Here is a 24,611-nt window from a genome sequence, read left to right as displayed (position 1 = left end):
AGACGTAGAGTAATACATACAGGATCGGTAGAAGGTAATTCGGGGGTAGGAATTGTACTGCGTAGGAAAGTAGGGTAAAGTGTAGAAAGTTATTTACAAAAAAGCGATAGGAAAGTTATGGTTAAATTAAACTCGAAGCCGGTAAAAACGGCATTAGTGCAGGTCTACATGCCTACATCATCTTACACTGATGAATACGTAGAAGCGGTTTATGCAGATATAGAAGACGTGTTAAGATTAGTGAAAGGACAGGAAAACCTAATAGTTTTAGGAGACTTCAACTCAGTAATAGGTGAAGCTAAAGTGGGTGCAATAGCAGGTTCTTTTGGATTAGGCAATAGAAATGATAGAGGAGATAGACTGGTAGAATTTTGCGATAAACATAACTTAACCGTCGCCAATACTTTTTTCAACCATCACGTTAGGAGGCGCTATACGTGGAAGATGCCAGGTGATTTAGGGAGATATCAGTTAGATTACATACTTGTTAGGCAAACGTTTAAAAATTAAGTGAAAGATTGTAGGAGTTATCCAGGAGTAGATATAGATAGCGATCATAATTTAGTAGTTATGAAGATCAATCTTAAATTGAAAATTCTGAAAAATAGGGAAGGTAGGAAACGTTTTGACTTAGAAAAGCTAAAATGGAACGAAACGCGTGATGGGCTAGGTAAAAGGACAGACGAAATACTAAAGGCAGCGGGAGAAACGAATGACGGGGACAAAGAGACAGAATGGAACTGCATTAAAACATGCCTGAAGTCAGCAGCTACAGATATACTAAGTCTTAAACGAAACGAAAGTAGGAAACCCTGCATAACAAATGAGATTTTAGGAATAATAGAAGAAAGGCGGAAATCCAAAATCAGGACAGACGAAGAAGGGCAAAAAAGATATAAAGCTATAAAGTGGGAAATAATTAGGAAGTGTAGGGCAGTTATGTTAGTCCGATAGTACCTACTCGAAGTAGGCAATAAGATAGTAACTAATGGAGTGGAAAATACGTATATAAAATACGGAAATAAACATCCAGTTTTAGCTACAAGTTGTAATTAATTTGATCACCATAGTCATTCCATCACACGGTGGATTTTTCAAGTGGAAGAAATCATAATTCTTAACTAATTACTGTGTGTTTACTTTCATATTTAGTTGTTTAGAGTGATGATCCCAATGTTGGTCTTCTATATTTGGTCTTAGTCTTGGTCTTGCTGGTTAAGTCTTGATCTTACTTATTTAATCTGATACCTACGTTTTCTTAAAATTCTGAGCACAAATTCTTCTATTTAGCGACACAATATTATCTTAAATGTTGAAATTATTTGTCATACACGCGAGCTTATCATGAGTTTTAAAGAAATTACTGTTGATAGTTCTGACAGTTATGAAAACTCTAGAACCTACCCTTTCTCCAATGCATAAATTGACATTTCCTCCAACACATAAATTTACCCTTTAGAGCACATAATAGTACAAGGTTAGGTACTTGAGAGAACTAACAATTTAAAAACAAAAAAAATTAGTTGTGTCTCTTTATTTCAAGCAAAGCAAACTGAAAATTTCAAATATTAAAAATGTTTTTTATCCAAAAAAGAATATTTATAAGTTGCTTCAAACAGTTTAACTCATAGATCCATCGGAAGTAATAATTTCTCGTTTAGTCTTTGTATTTAGTCTTGGTCTTGTTCGGTCGGTCTTGACCTTGGTTTGCTGGTATAAATATAGTTTTGCTCTTGCATTTATCCTATTTCCGATGCACAATTTGGGGCCAACCTTGACATGTATTATGCGCAATTGAGAGTTAGATTAAAACGCAAAGCCATAACTTGCACTGACATTATTTCTTATTTTACTGCATATCAGTTTCACCTTTACTCTTAACCATAAGTTAAATAAATTGATGTTCCTTTAAAGGTCATTCGAGTATTTTTATAAATAAGTTATATGGATGAGTAGAACCTTTTTTGTTCGAAAACATTATAATAATGTTCGGAATGCTTTTAGTATAAAATAAATGCTTCACTCTTGTCTTGTCTTCTTAATTATTAACATAAATAATGTCGGAGTTCGCGCTAGTCAACGAAAAAAAGCCCAACGAAAAAAGTATTGTAGCAGGCCGAGCTACATTTCTTTTCATCAAATATGACATTTATTTCTTTTGAAGTGTAAATGATGAAACGTCATGACGAAATGGAAGCTAAGTTGTTCTCTCTAGGCTACTTTATGCTCGTAAAAGCATGTCAGGTAGCTCTGAAAAAAGCAACGAATTGGAGAGCTGGAATTCAAGCAAGACCGAAGCGGGCAGGAAGAATTTAGTGGCGGACAACTCAGGTTGGTTGTTTGTAATTTAAAACATTCGTATATTTTCCTATGACCAACAAAGTAAAAACCAAATCATGCCCAGTTGGGGATACAGTTGATGTTGCATCTATCTATATATTTTAAGACTTTTGAAAATCGAAATAAACTTGTTATGATGTTAGCAAAGCGTTTAAAATTAATAATATTTGCATAGGAAACCTGAGACTGATATAAAGTGATCAAAGATTAANATTTAGGTTACAGTAACATTGTACCAAAGTTTAATAAAAAACCAGCGCATTGTATGTATCATACTAATAAAGACAATGTTTCTTGTTCTACGTCTAACTGTATTTTTATACATGAATACATATGTAAATAGATTTGTAATTGCAATAAAATTAATAAAATAATAACTGTATTTTTATATTTTGTAAATAGATTGTAATTACAATAAAATTAATATAATATTGAACCATAAAATAGACTTTTTTGTTCTATAACATTTATACATAAATTGCATTGGTATTTGTTGTTTTTGCATGTGTATGATCGAGATCTGCCGCCGCACGTGTCGTGTAATAACAGAGGCTTAAAAAATGCCAATACTATAAACAAACAAGCGGATTACATCAGCCGTACAAACAAGCAGCAACTTGTTCGTACAGAAGTAATGCAAACATCAATAATAATAATAATAATATAATAATAATGGAATATTTACGGAACGTTGTTGATTGTTTAGAACCCTCCCAATGGTTTTAATTCTCCTTAAAAGTTTCACAAATAATCAGGTTGAGTTATCGTCCTTGGCAAAATTTATTTTGTCACAAATTAAACTCGATTAAAAAGTTCTTGAAGTTCAGCGAAATACTTGTGTTACTCGACATCTTCGTAGTTGACAATTTCGCTTTATATATTAAGTGGCATTAGGGCAAAAAGTTTTGCTGAAACCATCTCATTTCCCCCATCTTCTCTGGTTGTAGGTCAAAATTTCACAGTCCCTAAGAAGAACGAACCAAAGAAACTGTCAAGTAGTGTTAGGATTGAAAGTGAAAACTTGTCTAATTATCGAGATAGAAAAGCGAAAGGCGAAGGCGGCAGCACCCATGATTATGCAAAGAACTTAGAAACTATAAGAAATAAATTAAAATTGCTTGACATTAGTCAACGAAGTTCATCAATATCTACGAATAATGACGTGCAAGCTCAACGTTCATCATCCAGTTTTACTAGCGTCAGTCCGAGAACAGCGGGATTGCACATTTCTGCACCAACGTCTACAAAAACATATTTTCCAAATGTCATCTCAAACAAAGAAAAGAAAATTGATGCCGAAACAACTTTCAGCAACTCATTATCTTCTTCCAATAGCTCGCCCAAAAATGACAAGCTGGTGAAACATAAACAGGTGTCCGACGGTTCAACTTCAAGAAGTGCCAAAATTATTAACATTTACAGCCCGAGGAAGAAAATGTACTTTACGTCATCATCAATTTCTAACAGCAGTTCGAACGGTAGTTGTTTTGCACATTTCGATAAAGGTTGTCGTCGTACAGTGGTAAATGAAAAGGCAAAACATTTACCACAACATCCAAAGAAGAAAGCAACCTCAAGCGGATCAACATCTGGCTCATCGAGGAAGAGTCAGTTCAATGAAATATCCAAAGCTAAAAGGCGAACAAGGAAACATTTAAAAAAAAGAGATATGTCAATTGTAGAAGTGCTAAATAAAGTGTGCAAGCCAAAATATGAACAACCCAGTAATCAATCTAAGAAAGATACTTGTGATAATGTATCTTTTTCGACAAGTACAACAGACGAAGATGAAGAAATCGAAAAAGAACTATCAGACGTACCATTGGCCGTCGAACATCAAAATGTGACCTCGCCTTTAAAAACTAAACGTGAGTCGCCAGAACCTTTTAGTTCGAGAATACAGAATTTCGGACTTCCGGACTCTGGAGAATCTTCGATTAAAAAGTATAGCTGTAGCATTGATCACAAACAGCCTGAAGTTAGACCGATTACCAGGCGAAACAAGCAAACTAGTCCATCCAAAGGAACATCTAAAAGCCTGCCAATGAAGTCCACTAAAAGTGAAATCCGATCTCAGTTACAGAAAATGTCACAATCTGCTGTGTCTAAGAACCAAAACCCGAAGATTAAAAGTTGTACTACTGTAAAATTAGCAACACCCACAAATCTTAAAAAACATACGAAGGTAAAGGAAAAAAGCGATTGCGTCACAAAATTAACAACAATAAAATCGAGTAGTTCCTTTAACAACACCTTACCCGAACTTTGTAAAGTGAGGATAGACAGCGATGTCGCTGTAAAATCAGCATCTTTTCGAAAAATTAAGAAATCTGTCGATCGTATTCAATCTAAGTGTATAAAGCCAAAAATTTTGGAAAAAACTGAAAACTTGACGTTAACTGCAATGATTTGCAGTCCCAAAGAAGAGGTATCTTCGGCTTCAACTAAGTCAGGTACATCTCCATCTCAGTTAACTCTAACTTCCCCCACAGTTACTGAACGAAAGTCGAAGAAAACCGTTCCTTCTTACAAATTCCCGTTTCCAAGTGCAACAATTCCAAGGGCATTCACACTAGAAGGTTTGTTGTGTGATACGGTGAATAGCCCATCAAAACAATCAAAGGTAAAGAAAAAGTCAGCAACACCACCCTGCAATCCAGTATCAAACGTTGATGATTTAAGGGTTTACAGCACCCATTTGGACTTGCCCAATGCGTTTCATTCAGACAAAATAAAAAGTTCGAGCTATTTGATTCCCTATTTAAAAAAGAAAAATAGAATCCATAATACCAGAAGAGCTACGACTGGTGACAGTTCCATTAATCGTAGAGGTTTCAGCCATACAAAAAGTATACAGTTCACTGTTAGTCCTAAAAAATGGTTACTTACACGGCAAAGCAAAAGTTTACCAGGAAAGAGCAACAGTAAATCCAGCGGTAGCAGTCAAAAGAATGTAGAAACCATGTTTCTAAATCTATCGTATAGTAATCCATCTACTTCACATTCAGAAACGTATTTTTCTGAAACTTTGTCATGTCCCATACCATCCAAAAGAATCTGCATGAGAGAAGATCAAGATTACGATGTCTTTCAAATCATAATAGAAAATGACGATAATAGCAGTATAGCATCGACGTGCACTAGCCCCCCGAAAAAAATGTGTGTAAGGGAAAAAACTCCGGAAATATCGGAAAATGTCAGTACAGATTCCAAGAAAAATTTTTCTGACATATCAGGGACTCCTTCTGAAAAAGATTCCGTGGAGTCAGTTCCAAGTGATGATTTCAAAAACTCTATTTTATCAATGTTACTTGAATGGAGAGCGAAGGAGATCGAAAAAATAAACGGTAAAGAACAAATGAAGGATAAAAGCACAATCAGTTGGGTAAACCAGAGCAGTAATAACGAACTTTGTCTAGCAAAAAATGTTACGTCAGAGTCCGAATCGAAAGATGAAGCAATAATAAACGATAAATACAAAATGGAAGCGTTCGCAGAATCTGAAAGCAAAGAAGACATTGATCTGTCTGTGGATTTTGATGAAGAAAGGTTTGAACAACAGCTTGCAGTAATATCGGAAGAAACCAGAATTGTTTCAGAAGAAGACGTAAATCTTCGTACTATTAATTCTACTGAACGCCTATCTATAGATGAAGATCTAATGCTTAAGCTTCCTCTTGAACCGGAAGTGAATGTGATAGGATCGCTGCCAACTAGTGCATCGCGAAGAAGTAATGGTGGACAAAACAATTCATTGCGCGAGAAACAAGATGCTACCACAAGTGTAGAGGATCTAAGATTGCCAATGGAAAACAAAGAAACTTATACAAGCCACGAATCATTTCGGAAAGATGTTGGACAACAGTATGAATTAACGGAAGATGGTTTGTATAACAAGGATGTGACAGCTTCGAAAGCGTCCGGGAAAATTTTAGATGAAAAGACGGAAACCTACAACAAATCAAGTTGGGTATGCGGTTGTTTTCTAATGCCGCTCCTTGAGAGAAGTGTCTTCGAAGCCTATCAAGTGCCATATGGTGAAGGAGATCCAATTATATCTTTACTTGAACTGAATGATGCTATTACAATGGAAAGGACTCAACAGAAAATAACCCCGAATGTTAGTATTTTAGAAATAAATGAATTAGATGATCAAATCAGTAACGACAATGTAACATCTACTTCGGTCAGAGAGGTCTATTTGAATGGGGATGATGATGCAATGGTTCCATTAAATCCAAACTTAATGTTGAGTCTTGATGTGCCAAAAAAGTTTTTGCGTCTGTACGACTTCCCAGCATTCACAAGGATCACCACAATTGCTGGAAGTTGTGAAAGCTGCGTATCGTTATGGGAAAAAAATGATATTGTTTTAACCGAGCCAACTGGATCAAAATTATCTAGTCCAAAAGGTCGTTCGACTTCCAATACGCGGAAATCTAAAGACGTTTCCTGGGGGGATAACCTAATGCCCGAAAAGAAGTTACCAAATCTGAAGGACGATTTCGATCAAACCCTCCTCACCGTTTTGTACCGATCTAGATGCAGTGCAGTCCACTCTCCAGACAAAAGCACATCGAGTATCTGCAGGTGTCATTCGGAAAGAGGCTTCTCTGAAACGTCGGAATCACAAGATGAAGACGGAAAGCAAAGCGGTTGCTTCAGTTGCTTTCGTCGGTTATTTGGTAGACGGAAGAAAAGATTTTTTGATTCTCATAGTTAACTTACTACTATTATTTACCAATATCGAATTGTATTTATTATACTATTAAGGCTTAAAAAGGTTCTATCATATTATTATGTTTATTTATATACTCATGTACATTCTATTTATGATTTAAATATACTTAACTGTAACATGTAGACTACGCCATCTGTGGTGAATTGGGTTTAATTGTGGATATTTTGGCGACATAATGAATTAAAAGCATTACTGGAATCATAATTGGTGGCTAAACTGTAGGTGGTGTTTATTGAAATACCTCACCATCGTTAGTCTGAATGCTGGTTGGACACGAACGTCTACTCTTCCTTATCCCGAACCAACCTTCGCATTTCCCAAAATGTGGAACGTCTTACATCTTTAACTATACGGATCTATCGGAGATATCACTTCCGATATATAGTTTCCTGATTCCCAACCTGCCACAGCATTTCTGGATTTTGAAATATCCTACCTCCAAATTCCAAAAGATTCAATGTTTGACCCTTTTGTGACCATTACTATGTGAAATTAAAGAAAGAAATAACGAAGAGAGTAGTTATCTTCGACTCATCCTTCATCGCTGAATTAGACTCTTATTTTTAGATTGTCGAGAGCATTAAAATTCTGATACATCTTAACTTAAGAATTAGAAAAGTGACTCTTTTTTTTATGGTCACTTTTTTCGGATTCTTTTGTAAAATCCATGCTAATGTCCACGAAAAATGACAGCAATTATTTTTGATATGATTTCTAATGACGATCTAAATTTTGCACCAGAATTCTCTTAAAATATTGAAATTTTATGATAACTCATAATTTCAAATTCAAACAGTCCAAATTGCACCTAGCAACATTTGAATTTTGGAGTTAAAATTTGTCATAATCTTTATGTTCGGGGGTAATTATGAGTTTAGATTTTACAGTCATCTCGGAAATGACTACTCCCTTGATTAGAGATTGATTTAGACTTTCACGGTTGTCGTGTGAAGAAAGTGGATTTCCGGTATTTAACCGCGTCTTATTGATGAAATTACCATGACGGATCACTGTGGCATTCGATGTTTCGTTTTCTATCACCTCAGCATCACCACTTCACCACCACGTGAAGTTTCCGAAGATGTCCCACTGATAGGAGACGAAACGTTGAACACTTTTGATGCCACCATAATCCGTCATGGTGATTTCGTCAATAATACGCGGTTACTATCTTGGTAGTTTTACTCTTTCATTTGACGTAATAACGCTCTTAAAAAGGCCAAGAACTGTATTATAATAATTAGGATAAGTTCTGAGGTAATTATAGATTACGTCATAAATGATTGTCATTGTTTTCCTATTCAGTACTCGATTTCGTTGACCTGCGCGATTGCCCACAGTAATCCAATCCCAGGTCTTCCTTGGACGCTTGGATGAGGACTGTCCGTGAAAAGAGGGCTTGAGGTTGTTCATCAAGTTTCATTTACGTGTTTTTCACTCTATATTTCGTGGATGTTCTTCTTTCTACTGATGCTTTTTGCTTTATCCAAATAGGAGGTAGCCGCTCTGGATCTCCACACTTCTGATGGACAAACTGCAATCGTTATTCGGTGTCTTTGTTGAGAAGCTTTTGTTCTTCTGCTGCATATTTCGGTTTTTATAATGAAGGGATTAACAAATAAATAAAGTATAATAAAACTAAAAGCGCTTGTGTAAATCGACTAGGCCGCGAATGTTGCGCTTCGGAGATGCGCGAAAGTGTCCATGCACACCCACTTTCTAGTGTAGTAGGTTTGCTATGGAATGAAACTTGACTGTCAGTTTACAGCTGACTCGTGGTGATTGCTGGTGTACGCGCGTTTAAATATCGGTAATGTTTTGCGTGGATATTATAAATAAAAAAGGAATTAATAGTTATTAAAAGCAATTGAACCTTCTGGCATATTGAGGTAGTGGGCCCGAAATATGCACGTCTGTTAGTGTGAATCAAAATATGCTTAATGTAATATTCAGTTTTAAATTGTGCAAGTGTCACCAGAAGTTACCTGGTGGAAAGTATCGCTCAGTAGAAAGTGAATTTTCAATTCCAGAGTAGCGTAGCTTCTCGTTTTTTGGTAAGTCGTTTGACGAACTAAGTTTAATGTTGTACCATAGTACAGTTTCTTTTGACGTGGAGATGTCAAAGCAGAAATAAGTTGCAGAAGTTGTTATAGTAATAACGCAACTAGATAACACCTCTCAATAGAACGCAGAAATACAATACAATTTGCGTGCTTTAGAATGTTAGTTTCTTAGGGAAAGTGTTTCTGTACACAAGGCCAGTCAGTTAGGAAAAAAATCTATGTAAACTTGCAGCAACAGTCATACTAACGCGTACATATTATATTATTAGCGAACATTGTACCAAAGTAGGTATTAAGTTTGTGTCTTTCTCACAGATAAAATTTAATGTACTGTGTCTTTTAAAAAGCGAAGACTTTTTGAAACTTCATCAACTAAAGTATCTACCCAAGTTTGGTGATAAAAGTAAATAATACTTTCTGATAAAATCTCTCAATTCGAACTTGCGGATATACTTATGGTTATGCATACCTACCTGTTTGCTAGAATTTCCCAGTAGGTAATTTATTAAGTGTCTCGTAACGAGGTGAATGTTTAAGTAAAACTGTCTGGTAAGATACTTTCATTTTAAATGAAGCGTAACCCATGCGTGTTAACTGATTTGAACTGCTAAATTGTGACTGACGTGACAAAAATCATTTTTTACATGATATACAAGAGCTAGCTGAATATCGAACTAGTTGAACAAACAGAACTGTCTATGTACATATTGAGTCAAGGAAGTTTGAAGTTCTTTTAACTTGATATTAAAAACAAAATTAACAACACTGAAGTTACAAAAGATTATCTTGATCATTTTACCATACCTTTAGAAGAAATAGGTACTTCTTTGACCTGAAGAAACCCACTGCTTGACGAAATTGTCATTGTAGTTAGTAGAATAATTCATTGTAACTTTAACTTTGTGGTTTATTTCTTCGTTAGTAATGGTTAGATCTTTGCCAAAACAAATATATGAGCGTAAACGTATCCTAGTGTTATATATGAAATGTGGAGTTAGAAAATTATGAATTAAAAATTTTGAAAGTGAGAAAATGAAGATCAGAATTTATTAAAGAGTTATTTTTGCATTGAAGATAATCTTCATTGTTTGTGATTTAAACTTCAATATTCGTCATAATCTTAAGGTCATCAGTTCTAAGACTAGTTGGACTCGCACCTCCACTTTTTTCTATCCTGAGCTAATCTTCGCATTTCCCTAAAACTGGAACAACCCACATCCTTAACTATTGACGAACAGTAGTCTAATCTAGGTGATGAAGCAGGATAGTCGGTGTTTAACTTATACCAGCTTCTGCTGTACGCCAACTTAATATTGTACAGCTAGTTGATGATTTTTCCTTTAATAAANTGATTTAGGGAGATATCAGTTAGATTACATACTTGTTAGGCAAACGTTTAAAAATTAAGTGAAAGATTGTAGGAGTTATCCAGGAGTAGATATAGATAGCGATCATAATTTAGTAGTTATGAAGATCAATCTTAAATTGAAAATTCTGAAAAATAGGGAAGGTAGGAAACGTTTTGACTTAGAAAAGCTAAAATGGAACGAAACGCGTGATGGGCTAGGTAAAAGGACAGACGAAATACTAAAGGCAGCGGGAGAAACGAATGACGGGGACAAAGAGACAGAATGGAACTGCATTAAAACATGCCTGAAGTCAGCAGCTACAGATATACTAAGTCTTAAACGAAACGAAAGTAGGAAACCCTGCATAACAAATGAGATTTTAGGAATAATAGAAGAAAGGCGGAAATCCAAAATCAGGACAGACGAAGAAGGGCAAAAAAGATATAAAGCTATAAAGTGGGAAATAATTAGGAAGTGTAGGGCAGTTATGTTAGTCCGATAGTACCTACTCGAAGTAGGCAATAAGATAGTAACTAATGGAGTGGAAAATACGTATATAAAATACGGAAATAAACATCCAGTTTTAGCTACAAGTTGTAATTAATTTGATCACCATAGTCATTCCATCACACGGTGGATTTTTCAAGTGGAAGAAATCATAATTCTTAACTAATTACTGTGTGTTTACTTTCATATTTAGTTGTTTAGAGTGATGATCCCAATGTTGGTCTTCTATATTTGGTCTTAGTCTTGGTCTTGCTGGTTAAGTCTTGATCTTACTTATTTAATCTGATACCTACGTTTTCTTAAAATTCTGAGCACAAATTCTTCTATTTAGCGACACAATATTATCTTAAATGTTGAAATTATTTGTCATACACGCGAGCTTATCATGAGTTTTAAAGAAATTACTGTTGATAGTTCTGACAGTTATGAAAACTCTAGAACCTACCCTTTCTCCAATGCATAAATTGACATTTCCTCCAACACATAAATTTACCCTTTAGAGCACATAATAGTACAAGGTTAGGTACTTGAGAGAACTAACAATTTAAAAACAAAAAAAATTAGTTGTGTCTCTTTATTTCAAGCAAAGCAAACTGAAAATTTCAAATATTAAAAATGTTTTTTATCCAAAAAAGAATATTTATAAGTTGCTTCAAACAGTTTAACTCATAGATCCATCGGAAGTAATAATTTCTCGTTTAGTCTTTGTATTTAGTCTTGGTCTTGTTCGGTCGGTCTTGACCTTGGTTTGCTGGTATAAATATAGTTTTGCTCTTGCATTTATCCTATTTCCGATGCACAATTTGGGGCCAACCTTGACATGTATTATGCGCAATTGAGAGTTAGATTAAAACGCAAAGCCATAACTTGCACTGACATTATTTCTTATTTTACTGCATATCAGTTTCACCTTTACTCTTAACCATAAGTTAAATAAATTGATGTTCCTTTAAAGGTCATTCGAGTATTTTTATAAATAAGTTATATGGATGAGTAGAACCTTTTTTGTTCGAAAACATTATAATAATGTTCGGAATGCTTTTAGTATAAAATAAATGCTTCACTCTTGTCTTGTCTTCTTAATTATTAACATAAATAATGTCGGAGTTCGCGCTAGTCAACGAAAAAAAGCCCAACGAAAAAAGTATTGTAGCAGGCCGAGCTACATTTCTTTTCATCAAATATGACATTTATTTCTTTTGAAGTGTAAATGATGAAACGTCATGACGAAATGGAAGCTAAGTTGTTCTCTCTAGGCTACTTTATGCTCGTAAAAGCATGTCAGGTAGCTCTGAAAAAAGCAACGAATTGGAGAGCTGGAATTCAAGCAAGACCGAAGCGGGCAGGAAGAATTTAGTGGCGGACAACTCAGGTTGGTTGTTTGTAATTTAAAACATTCGTATATTTTCCTATGACCAACAAAGTAAAAACCAAATCATGCCCAGTTGGGGATACAGTTGATGTTGCATCTATCTATATATTTTAAGACTTTTGAAAATCGAAATAAACTTGTTATGATGTTAGCAAAGCGTTTAAAATTAATAATATTTGCATAGGAAACCTGAGACTGATATAAAGTGATCAAAGATTAACTCTTTGACTTAAAAGTGATGGAATTGTACCAGTACAGTTAACAATTTTTCAAACATCATTTTGGGTTTGTCCATTGACATCTCATTGTTTACATTCTATCATTTACCACTTACACATCAAAGGAGTATTGTTTAGATCGATCTAATAACATTTTATTTGAGATCAAGTTAGAAATCATCAATTAGTTACGATATTTGACTTTGAAATCAGCCTCTGTAGTAACAATAATAATAATAATAATATAATAATAATGGAATATTTACGGAACGTTGTTGATTGTTTAGAACCCTCCCAATGGTTTTAATTCTCCTTAAAAGTTTCACAAATAATCAGGTTGAGTTATCGTCCTTGGCAAAATTTATTTTGTCACAAATTAAACTCGATTAAAAAGTTCTTGAAGTTCAGCGAAATACTTGTGTTACTCGACATCTTCGTAGTTGACAATTTCGCTTTATATATTAAGTGGCATTAGGGCAAAAAGTTTTGCTGAAACCATCTCATTTCCCCCATCTTCTCTGGTTGTAGGTCAAAATTTCACAGTCCCTAAGAAGAACGAACCAAAGAAACTGTCAAGTAGTGTTAGGATTGAAAGTGAAAACTTGTCTAATTATCGAGATAGAAAAGCGAAAGGCGAAGGCGGCAGCACCCATGATTATGCAAAGAACTTAGAAACTATAAGAAATAAATTAAAATTGCTTGACATTAGTCAACGAAGTTCATCAATATCTACGAATAATGACGTGCAAGCTCAACGTTCATCATCCAGTTTTACTAGCGTCAGTCCGAGAACAGCGGGATTGCACATTTCTGCACCAACGTCTACAAAAACATATTTTCCAAATGTCATCTCAAACAAAGAAAAGAAAATTGATGCCGAAACAACTTTCAGCAACTCATTATCTTCTTCCAATAGCTCGCCCAAAAATGACAAGCTGGTGAAACATAAACAGGTGTCCGACGGTTCAACTTCAAGAAGTGCCAAAATTATTAACATTTACAGCCCGAGGAAGAAAATGTACTTTACGTCATCATCAATTTCTAACAGCAGTTCGAACGGTAGTTGTTTTGCACATTTCGATAAAGGTTGTCGTCGTACAGTGGTAAATGAAAAGGCAAAACATTTACCACAACATCCAAAGAAGAAAGCAACCTCAAGCGGATCAACATCTGGCTCATCGAGGAAGAGTCAGTTCAATGAAATATCCAAAGCTAAAAGGCGAACAAGGAAACATTTAAAAAAAAGAGATATGTCAATTGTAGAAGTGCTAAATAAAGTGTGCAAGCCAAAATATGAACAACCCAGTAATCAATCTAAGAAAGATACTTGTGATAATGTATCTTTTTCGACAAGTACAACAGACGAAGATGAAGAAATCGAAAAAGAACTATCAGACGTACCATTGGCCGTCGAACATCAAAATGTGACCTCGCCTTTAAAAACTAAACGTGAGTCGCCAGAACCTTTTAGTTCGAGAATACAGAATTTCGGACTTCCGGACTCTGGAGAATCTTCGATTAAAAAGTATAGCTGTAGCATTGATCACAAACAGCCTGAAGTTAGACCGATTACCAGGCGAAACAAGCAAACTAGTCCATCCAAAGGAACATCTAAAAGCCTGCCAATGAAGTCCACTAAAAGTGAAATCCGATCTCAGTTACAGAAAATGTCACAATCTGCTGTGTCTAAGAACCAAAACCCGAAGATTAAAAGTTGTACTACTGTAAAATTAGCAACACCCACAAATCTTAAAAAACATACGAAGGTAAAGGAAAAAAGCGATTGCGTCACAAAATTAACAACAATAAAATCGAGTAGTTCCTTTAACAACACCTTACCCGAACTTTGTAAAGTGAGGATAGACAGCGATGTCGCTGTAAAATCAGCATCTTTTCGAAAAATTAAGAAATCTGTCGATCGTATTCAATCTAAGTGTATAAAGCCAAAAATTTTGGAAAAAACTGAAAACTTGACGTTAACTGCAATGATTTGCAGTCCCAAAGAAGAGGTATCTTCGGCTTCAACTAAGTCAGGTACATCTCCATCTCAGTTAACTCTAACTTCCCCCACAGTTACTGAACGAAAGTCGAAGAAAACCGTTCCTTCTTACAAATTCCCGTTTCCAAGTGCAACAATTCCAAGGGCATTCACACTAGAAGGTTTGTTGTGTGATACGGTGAATAGCCCATCAAAACAATCAAAGGTAAAGAAAAAGTCAGCAACACCACCCTGCAATCCAGTATCAAACGTTGATGATTTAAGGGTTTACAGCACCCATTTGGACTTGCCCAATGCGTTTCATTCAGACAAAATAAAAAGTTCGAGCTATTTGATTCCCTATTTAAAAAAGAAAAATAGAATCCATAATACCAGAAGAGCTACGACTGGTGACAGTTCCATTAATCGTAGAGGTTTCAGCCATACAAAAAGTATACAGTTCACTGTTAGTCCTAAAAAATGGTTACTTACACGGCAAAGCAAAAGTTTACCAGGAAAGNGAGAAGATTCAAATGTAATATGCACGATAATGTAAATTAGGATGCAAAGAATGTACAGTTAAAACCAAACGCAATCGAATAAGATATTATTAAATGTGTATATAACTAAAAACTATAAGTATAACAAAAAACAAACGTTTCGGCGAATAGCGACGGAACACTAGGTCTACCTCTACCCCTCCTTACTCCCGTTTCTGCCTCTAATATGTCTCTAACTAGCCCTTAATTCCTGAGAAGGTGTCCTACCAACCTATTTCGCCTATTGCTCATTGACTTCTACAGAGTTCTCTGTTCTCCTTTTTATAACACCTCAACATTTCTAACCATCTCTATAATAGTATGAAGGAAGTTTTGAAAATACACGTTTTAAAAACGCCTACAAACGCATGAAAGGTTAGGGAAATGTTACAAATAGGAACTAATGTATTTAAGCATTTTAGAACAATGGTTTTAAAAATGCCTATGTTTGCAGCAAGTCAAAAAATCAATGGAGATTATGATTTTTCAAAACTCAAATTATTAACGTTAGTATTTTTAAGTTAATACAAAATATGTTTTATTAAAGTAATGCTATTATCATAAACTTTTTAACTGAAACTGTCCAGAAATATTTTGGTATTACAAAATTCATCTTAATGCGTTTCAAGCCTAATCATTGTGTAGTACTAAATCTGAACAGCTGCCAAACATTTAATCTTTTAAAGCTTCCATTCATAATTTTGGAAACGTATTTAATTCATATTGAGGTAGCTATTTTTCATAAAAAAAAACTTAATTTTGTATGCTCGAAAGATACCTTAAATTTTTATCTCTTCGCTAATGTAATCAGCTAATATAATTAACTCATTTTTATTTTGACCGCCCTTTCGTTTTTGCATAATTCGGCCTAATTATAGATAATGTATTTATGGGAGTTGTCACTCAACCTCATTTTGTTAGAAGTCTAATCAGCATGTTCGTTTTCTCTTGTGTGAAGTGTAATACACCCTGGTGGTGACATGAGAACTGAGTATAGGGATATTTTGTTTCATGCTATCATCAAAAGACTGCATCATCTTTTGAAATATACGATGGAATATATGGGAAAATTCGTACAAATATCTTCAGTCACCTTTTCATGTAAGAGAATAATAAGGTATAGGTAATATAAGGTAATAGACGCAATTTAAAGCTTTTGAAGGTGATTACTCTTTAAATAAAATAATTCGAAATGGTCTCTATTCTGTCGAAACTGCCAGACGCGGATGGCGATTTCGATCTTTTTGGATATCATCAGCGCGTTGCAGGCAGCTCCGACAGAACACAGACCAACTTTTATCTGCTGTCTTAACAGTGCGTTTTAGAAAATACTATAAATGGCGCAGTAAACGCCATCTGTAGCACGATGCTACTTTTTACTACATGTAGCATCGTGGTACAGATGGCGTTTACTGCGCCATTTGTAGTATTTTCTAAGATTACTCTTTGTTCAAAAGTTTTTACCTTTTACGATTAAGAAGCAGGTGATATTTTCAGATAGACGTGGTTAAAAAGACACATTTCATACGTTCACCAAATCATACATTTTCGCTCTTGCGACATCAAAAGCAAATGTTCTATCAAAGAAATCTGTCACTTCACGTTCAGAGAACGTTTTGCTTTAGCTTTATAGTTATATCAGTTTGATTCTTTTTTTTTTGTAAAAATCAGCAGACATCTCCCTATTCTCACTAACGAAACACAAATGCTACATGAACTGATTCCTGGCAGTGAAAATTTTTGGATTTTAATTGCCTAGCTACTTTTTGCAGTAAATCCATTCTCCCTATAATACCTAATATAATATCCGTGTAGTTGTGTAGTTGAACTTTCAGTTCCTTGACATAAGTACGTACACACTGTTTTTCATTTATTTGAACTTGAATCTCTCAGCTTCTTTAACTAACTTTAAAAATATAATTTATTTATGAAGCGCCTACTGTTTTTTGTACATAAGTGTGCTCATCGAATGAAATTTCATTATTCAATGGAAAGTTCTAATTCTGCTGGAAAGTCATCAATACATTTTCCTCTTTTGTCCGAAGCCCTCTTCGTAGAGTATTAAGCATCCCGTCCCTTCCTATGAATTTTTGAAGACTTCTTTTTGTATATCTATAATGAGAAAACTTTGTCCAAAATTGACAGTTTTTCTTTTATTTTGGACTCGTGGTGGATCCCACATCTTCTTGCGAGCTTTTTTGTGCGTTTCACCTGTGACTGAGTATTCTCGGTAGGTATAAATATAACTCTTTCAGAAAAGTTTCGTTTGGACGTTTGGTTTCATTATAAAGGGAAAAACTTATTTAATATGCCTTTATATTTGGTAGGACGTGTAGAGAAACGGTTGACGAATAAGGTTGAAAGTACGATTAGGGTCTGACAAGCTGTCTATTGTTAGGAAATAGGTCTAAAGGAAAGTGGTTTTATTACTGTGGTGTATAGCAAATGTTCTTTGTATCTTGTTAATTGTAAATGCAAAGTGTCCCATCTACAAATGTAATTATCTAGATACATGCGATAACCCCCTGTATTTAGAATTAGATTGTCAACGAGAAAATTCTGGAATCTTAAGATATTCCTATCAGAATATATTTTAAAGTGCTAGAAATCTACGAGTTGTGAGATGCTAGATTAAAGGCAACGTCGGAAAGGCATATGCAAATCTATTTTTATCGTGCGGGTCCAAAGGTTACTAACTATAAAAATCTAATTAAAAAAGAGTTTATCAAATTTAATACCATTGTTTACGCTTGCAGACGCGGAAAACTAGAAAATTAATTTTGATTACATTGTCAAAGTTGTCACTTTAATAAAGCAATCATCTATTAATCAAAACTCTTTAGAGCCGTTAAAAATTATAGGTCTGTACCCTTTTCTCATAACGAAATTGTATACGTACGTCTGTTTGCAATCAAAACCAAACAGGAAAGTTTGTCGTTGATCAGTCCGCACGTCAACAGCGGTTTTGAATATATCACTTTTAAAATGAAAAATTAATTTTGTTCAATTGACTGTCTTGTCAGATACGTTCGACCTTTGGAGTCGCGTACAGGACTGTATCACTATAATGTGCGTAGTGCATGCAAAATTACCACATTAATTAAAAAAGAATAACTAAAGAACGAGTGGGACTCGTAAATTACCACTAGAACTATAACCACTGCGGACACGTGTTTCGCCATTTCTTCATGTGGGCATTATCAACGCGTTTCTAAATTGTAAATTGTGACTATTTATATGAATGTTCAAAAAGGGTGCTGTTAATAATTGTATATACCAAATTTGAACATGCGAAAAGGCGGGGGATGCAAGATCAAGAGTCCGGAACTTAAATATGTTGGGCAAACAAAAAGGCCTATTCTGACAAGATATAAAGAACATATTTTTAATCGGATTGAGAAGTCAAGTGTTGCCCAGTATATTTTTAATACAAATCACCCTTTAACCAATTCCAGAATGTCTCACCACCCACTATCGCAGTAAGATCGATTTTGTCTACAATACAATCTAATGTTTTTGCTCCCTAGTATCTTTTAAACGCCGTCATAATATAAAGTCAAGAAAAAATTTACAAAACTGATGTCCTGTAAAAGCTACATCTAACGTCTTTACGGTATATTATATTTCGCTTCTTTTGCTGTTTTCATACAAGTATTAATTGAAAGCGCAATTGTCAACATGTTTTTCCACGGCTAATTGAATAATGGACAAATACAGACAAACCGAACACTAATAATTGTTACAGAAAATTACCGGATATTACGAATGTTATGTGTCCTCTAAATGTGCGGAAAAAAATAAAAATTTTAACATTGTCTGTCAACCTTTTAGAAGTGTAATTTTTAAAATCATGAACGAATCTTGATCATGACATTTTAATTTTAGAGATAGAGATAGGAAAAATCAGAGCGTTTAATAATTCGTTTCGAGTCGATGCTATGTAGAAAACAATGAATATTGAACTAAATAATATTGACAATTATTATGACAACAACCGAATTTATTGGTGCGGTACATAAGAAAAACTATTTATCTCATCGTCAGTTACTGTCGTGCTATTGTTTTCATTATAACGTTTAGATAATTTATTTCTATTTCTGGAGTTGTAATTTACTGTTGCTGTGAACTAGTAGAAATTTTAATTGATACACATTGAAAGAAAAAACAATATTTATTAGTTTCAGCGTAATTGGTAAAACATACATTTACTTATATGTCCACAATTAAGTATTATTGCATGGTATAATGATTTACGTATTGTGTAGAACAAATAGGCGTTTTTGTCGTTTATTTTATTGCATTCGCCTGTGATTTATTGCACTTTTACTATTGCTAAATTACTTTTTTTATGTACTGAATTTTGTTATAATATTCAACCGTTTTATTTACTTCAGTTAGACTATAACTTTTTTCTGTTCTGTTTAATATATCTAAAAAACTCATTTTATTAATTTGTATTACGATTACTAATTTAAACGATTTGTAAAGGGGATCGAAAGAGGAGGTCTCCCCCACCACTGTACCGTAAAAAGTTCATGGCGGTCTCACCCCCCATAAAACGTTAAGGGGGTTCAAAGTTAATAAATATGCCAATTTTTATACATTTCTAGGCATGTAAATATTTATATAGTCATTCTTAAACAATATTCAAAGGTAAAACTAATGAAAAATACATAAAAATATTGAGAAAGTTATATAAAACATTATTTAAATATCTTTATCAATAGGGTAGGTTAGGTTAGGTTAGGTTATCGGGTTTTGTTCAAGTGACCACCCTCTTTCGATCCCCCACCTCCACCCGCTTGAAAATATTTTTTTATTGAATTTTATTTGAATTATACTGTATGAAAATTGTCAAAATAATCAACTTTCAACCCCCATAACTTCTTATGGGGGTGAGACCGTCGCAAATTTTTTATGGGGTTTTACTCAGATGACTACCCTTTTTCGATCCCCCCTGCCCCTACCCCCATCTAACCCCCATAGCCTTTTATGGGAGTGAGACCGCCACGAAGTTTTTATTTTACGGTGGTGGGGGAGACCTCCTCTTTCGATCCCCCCCACCTAGACATTTACCAAACAATTATTCAATTGTTACTATTTTAAATTCCTACATACATAATATCAAGTAATGGCAATACATCGCCATTTATAATCAAGGAATGTACTCTATTTCTCTAAAAGTAGTATCAGTAGATGACATTGATTGGTGATTATCAATAAATCACCACCATCACAACATAAAAATTTGAAGCGGACTGGGAATCCAACCGGTGTACTCCCTAATTCTATGCAAAGGTCTAAATAGCAAAACAATACCCAAAATTCTAGTGTTAATCGTATTTGAAGGACACACAAGTATTTCATACGAATGAACTTTTAATTTTGAATTAATCGAATCCGGCTTTTATGTTAATATCTAATTATTTATTATTTGTTCAAATTTATCGTGTGTTTTTTTTTTGATGGCTGCACTTAAATGTGTAAATATATGAAGATAAGCCGGGTTCATACTACCCAATATATAGTGTTATTAAACTTCAATAAATAAGAATAAAAATTTTAATGCTGTGACCAATAGGAAAAAAATTCATGACTTTAGTCAGACTTAAGCTAACACTTTCGGCGTCTTTTCTGTATCAATGTTAATTATATTTGTAAGAAACACTTTGAGATTTAATAGTGGTTAGTATCAAATAGTAACGTGAAAATTCAGTACTATAAACTACCTCAGGCTAATGAGGGAAAATTTGTTGCTGTTGTCATACACTGCCGAAGGTCCCGGGTTCGACTCCCGGCGAAACCATGACAACAAGAACAAATTTTCCCTCATTATCCTGCGGTAGTTTATGGTGGTAAAAAATTGAAAATATATTTGTAAGGTTTTGATTAATTGTTACGCTTGGTATAAGTAAAACTCATTGGTTTTATCAAGTAAATGAAAAACGAAAATTTACCTAAATAATAAAGCGATATTTACAATTCATTCCTCTAGCCCGTTGCTTCGTAAGCGAAAATAATAAAAATTACAATTTGGACCCGAATTAAAATCCTGGCAGAAATAAATTTACAAGGTATTTTAGTTGATATTACAAATTAAGTTGTAACAATTACAAAACTTGAAATAATTAAGATTTTGAGATATTACCTAATAAATTCTACGATTTCTACGGAAAATTCAGTCATGTTTACAAAAGTTTAGTTTGTTTTGTATCTTTCCCTTCTGCATTCTCTGGATCTTCCCCATTCTCTTCAAACTTTAGGAATCTTATCCCTGCTTCTAACTGTTATGTTTCGATTTTTTTGTTTCTTCTCTCATCAAACATCCTGGTGCGTATATGTATCTAGTCCTAGAATCTTTTTAATATTTAATATATCTTCCTTGGATTGAAGAAGAATAATCATGTGTTAGCTTGAAATGTCAGCCCAGAAACTTTGGATCCTTGGGTCTGAAGGAGAAGGGAATTAGGGATTTAGGAATGTAATATAAATCAGGAATTTCTGGACGCTGTAATAAAAGATTCGCTTTATATACTAAACATTTTACTTAGTTTTATTAGGTGTGTGTTTTGAATGTACTTTTAACTATTGTTTATTGCTACATATGCATCAGACTTTATTTTACATATATGCAGTTACTTGAAGTACCTCTTGTCTTATCTACTTTTTTAACTGCGATTTAATGGTGCTTACTGTGCTGGCCGCATAGGTAGGCAAATTACAACAAATAATGATAAGAAATAAGTTTTCATTGGTTCTCATATACACAGTTGCATATTAGTTTATAAAATAAAGCGAGTGCATTGTTGGTTTTAGAACAATCTCGCATCTATACATGCGCTATTTTGACCTAGGCCTACTTACATAAATATATACGCGATGCATATTCTATCGAGTAAGTGGATGTAATGTTTCTTAAATTTACAATATAAGTACAAACGTAAGTTGTGCTATACCTAAACCGAAATGCGTGCGCACTCAATACTTATTTTATATTTGTGTATGCACATGTACAATATCTTTGAACTTTACATTCATCGGAGTAATTATTGCACTATAAATACACCTATGTACTTTAATATTGCAGCGCATTAAAATTTCAATTTGTAAATGAATACGAAAAGCATATAATAACTGTTATGTCTCACAGAGCGAATTGAGTGCAAGATCGAAACCGTTTACAGCCTCCCAATGCCATTGATCTCAAAGACTAAATACTTGATATGATAAGATGAAATTTAATCGGGTCTGATCGTAAAAGGCTTTAGAAAATTTTGATCAACAACAACCAGGAACAATTATCTTACTTTAGATATGCTAACACACGGGACGAGTCTTTTACTTGATGGCTACGGCTTATGAATTCCAGATACAAATTAACAAAAGGATCCGAGGACGATTTGTTATCAGTGTTTTATTTCGCGAAATTTTTTTGTTTCGCGTTTCGAAGGTTACCGTAATCTATGTAATTGACGTTTTTACGACTTGGTTGATTAGCGATTTTTATGCTTGTATTAGGAAGACAAAAAATTTGCCATTAACATTAAACGAGGCATTTCATAAATGATTGCTGTCATTGAAAACAGGTTATTAGAAAAGAACATGATTCGTAAACCTGCTTAAGAATACTTTTTGATTAATTAATCCTCGTTATGCAAATACTAAGTGTTCAATTATATGCGTTTAGCAGGTATAATATACTTTATAAACGTTTGTCGTGTGTGATGAGTTTAAAGTATTTGTTTGTCGAAAACTCCAAAAGTATTGTAGATAGTTCGATGTTATCAATGTTATCATAAGCCACAAAATATCTGGAGGTCAAAAAATAAGTACAATTCAACATTTTATGATTGTTTATGCGTTTTTTAAATATCTACTGTAGAAGCAACGTTTTTTTTGTAAATATTTGTTCGAAATTCCCTCAGATAAAAGAAACAACGTTTTTACGGTTAACAAGCGGTGATATGTTTTACTTTCATTTTTTATGTAATTCACGTAAAGAAAAAAATTTTATAATACGTTAAGACATAATGTTTACTGTTGTTAATAGGCTAATACTTGGGTAAATTACTAAAAAACAACCTGATGAGTTAAGCTTGTTACTTATTCCAAATAAAGCAGATGTTATTTCGATAAAATTTATTGTAAATAATTACCACCTGCTTGCTCGCAAAAGTGTATAGCAATGAACACGTTAATTAAAGTAATTTTTTTAAAATCGCAGTAACTAAACAACTTTTTCTCAGCATTACCCTCAGCAAAACAATATATAAGGTGGATAATAACTTTGGAACTGATGGTAGATTAAATTTTAACATTTGTAGAATTTTTGATTTATTACTTTGATTCGTAGAAGTTTTCAAAAGATTATCAAGTCAAATAAAACAAAAACAGATATTACAAAAAGTACCGCCAATTAAATATGTCATTGAGAAACAGTTGCACACTGGTATAATATTTGAAGAGTTGTTTAGATTTCTATTAGCGATAACCATTTTTTTTAAACTAATATTTTATCAGAGATTTATATCGATTACGATACATTGTTTCCGTTAATAAAAATATAAAATGTGTATCTATGTAGTAAGAAAATAAAGAAAAATAAGTATATTGTTACAAAATGTATTAATTGTAAATAATGTGCAGCGAAGTACAGCGGACAAACAGGTAGAAGTTTAAACGACATACTTAAGGAACATATAAAATCAATTATTGTCTACTTAAAACAGATGCATTGGTATGTTGTACCTAAATTGGACAAATCAGAGAATATGCTGTGAGAATAGCTGGTATAAGTGTAAAGAGAAATACAAAATATATGGATACATGAAAACAATGTAGAATTTTATTACTCTATCCATTCTGAACGATTTCATTGCACATAAAATAGAAAATATCGGAGCAGCTCAGGTATCTGTAGTGTACTGCGAGCCAATGTGATTTTGCATTTGCTACGCATGCAGATAATCACCGTAGCTATGCAATTTACCGCTAAACAGTTGATGCACTAAGATTTTAACTTTAAAAATTCACGATTCCTGTTAGAAACAGAGCATGGACGATTGCGAGTGCAACATTATAACGATATACACAGCACATATTTTAATAAAAAAAGCGGTCGCTCGTGCCGAAATATTTAACGTGAAAATTGAGGAAAATTGTGCTTAGGTATATGGAAAAACAAAAGCATACTAGCAAGCACACGATCATGAACAAACGGAAAATTGTCGTTGTAATATACAAACAGAAACAGATAAATTTGAAATTGTTGTCATTTTTAGTGGAGGTGCCGGGAAGACAAAATTGTATTTTTAAAGCAATATTCACATTTTTGCAATACGTTGTATATATTTTCGCATATATTTTTGACCTATTTCAAATAATGTTAGTGTATGTGCAACAAAATAATTATGGATAAATACTATTAACTTCTAAAACTTTTCGTATGAGTTATTGAATTATCTAACGATTTTTCACATAGTAAATTTTATCAATAATTTAAAG

The 24,611-nt window shown here is 33.8% G+C and overlaps 3 protein-coding genes across 3 annotated transcripts in view; all 3 read left to right on the top strand.

Annotated features, from left to right (window-relative positions):
- Positions 1-2,132: 2,132 nt before the first annotated feature.
- On the top strand, positions 2,133-7,114 carry LOC112905244. Its single transcript, XM_025977253.1, has 2 exons — positions 2,133-2,331; positions 3,288-7,114. Exons 1-2 carry the CDS (start codon positions 2,238-2,240, stop codon positions 7,061-7,063), a joined length of 3,870 nt encoding a protein of 1,289 aa, XP_025833038.1. The 5' UTR covers positions 2,133-2,237; the 3' UTR covers positions 7,064-7,114.
- Positions 7,115-8,833: 1,719 nt separating this feature from the next.
- LOC108741866 (furin-like protease 2) overlaps positions 8,834-24,611 on the top strand; it is a gene marked incomplete in the record, with an annotated part of 465,880 nt that continues 450,102 nt past the window's right edge. The window contains 1 exon segment of the mRNA XM_025977267.1: positions 8,834-9,135.
- The window catches only part of LOC112905243, a 105,962-nt gene continuing 93,524 nt past the window's right edge, over positions 12,174-24,611 (top strand). The window contains exons 1-2 of the mRNA XM_025977251.1: positions 12,174-12,372; positions 13,119-15,103. Coding sequence (XP_025833036.1) covers positions 12,279-12,372; positions 13,119-15,103 — 2,079 coding nt within the window. The 5' untranslated portion in view covers positions 12,174-12,278. The remainder of the gene's footprint in view (positions 12,373-13,118; positions 15,104-24,611) is intronic.

The sequence above is a fragment of the Agrilus planipennis genome, unplaced genomic scaffold, assembly GCF_000699045.2.
Source record: "Agrilus planipennis isolate EAB-ADULT unplaced genomic scaffold, Apla_2.0 scaffold24, whole genome shotgun sequence".
Lineage (NCBI taxonomy): Eukaryota > Metazoa > Arthropoda > Insecta > Coleoptera > Buprestidae > Agrilus > Agrilus planipennis.
This window is presented reverse-complemented; position numbering and strand designations above follow the sequence as displayed.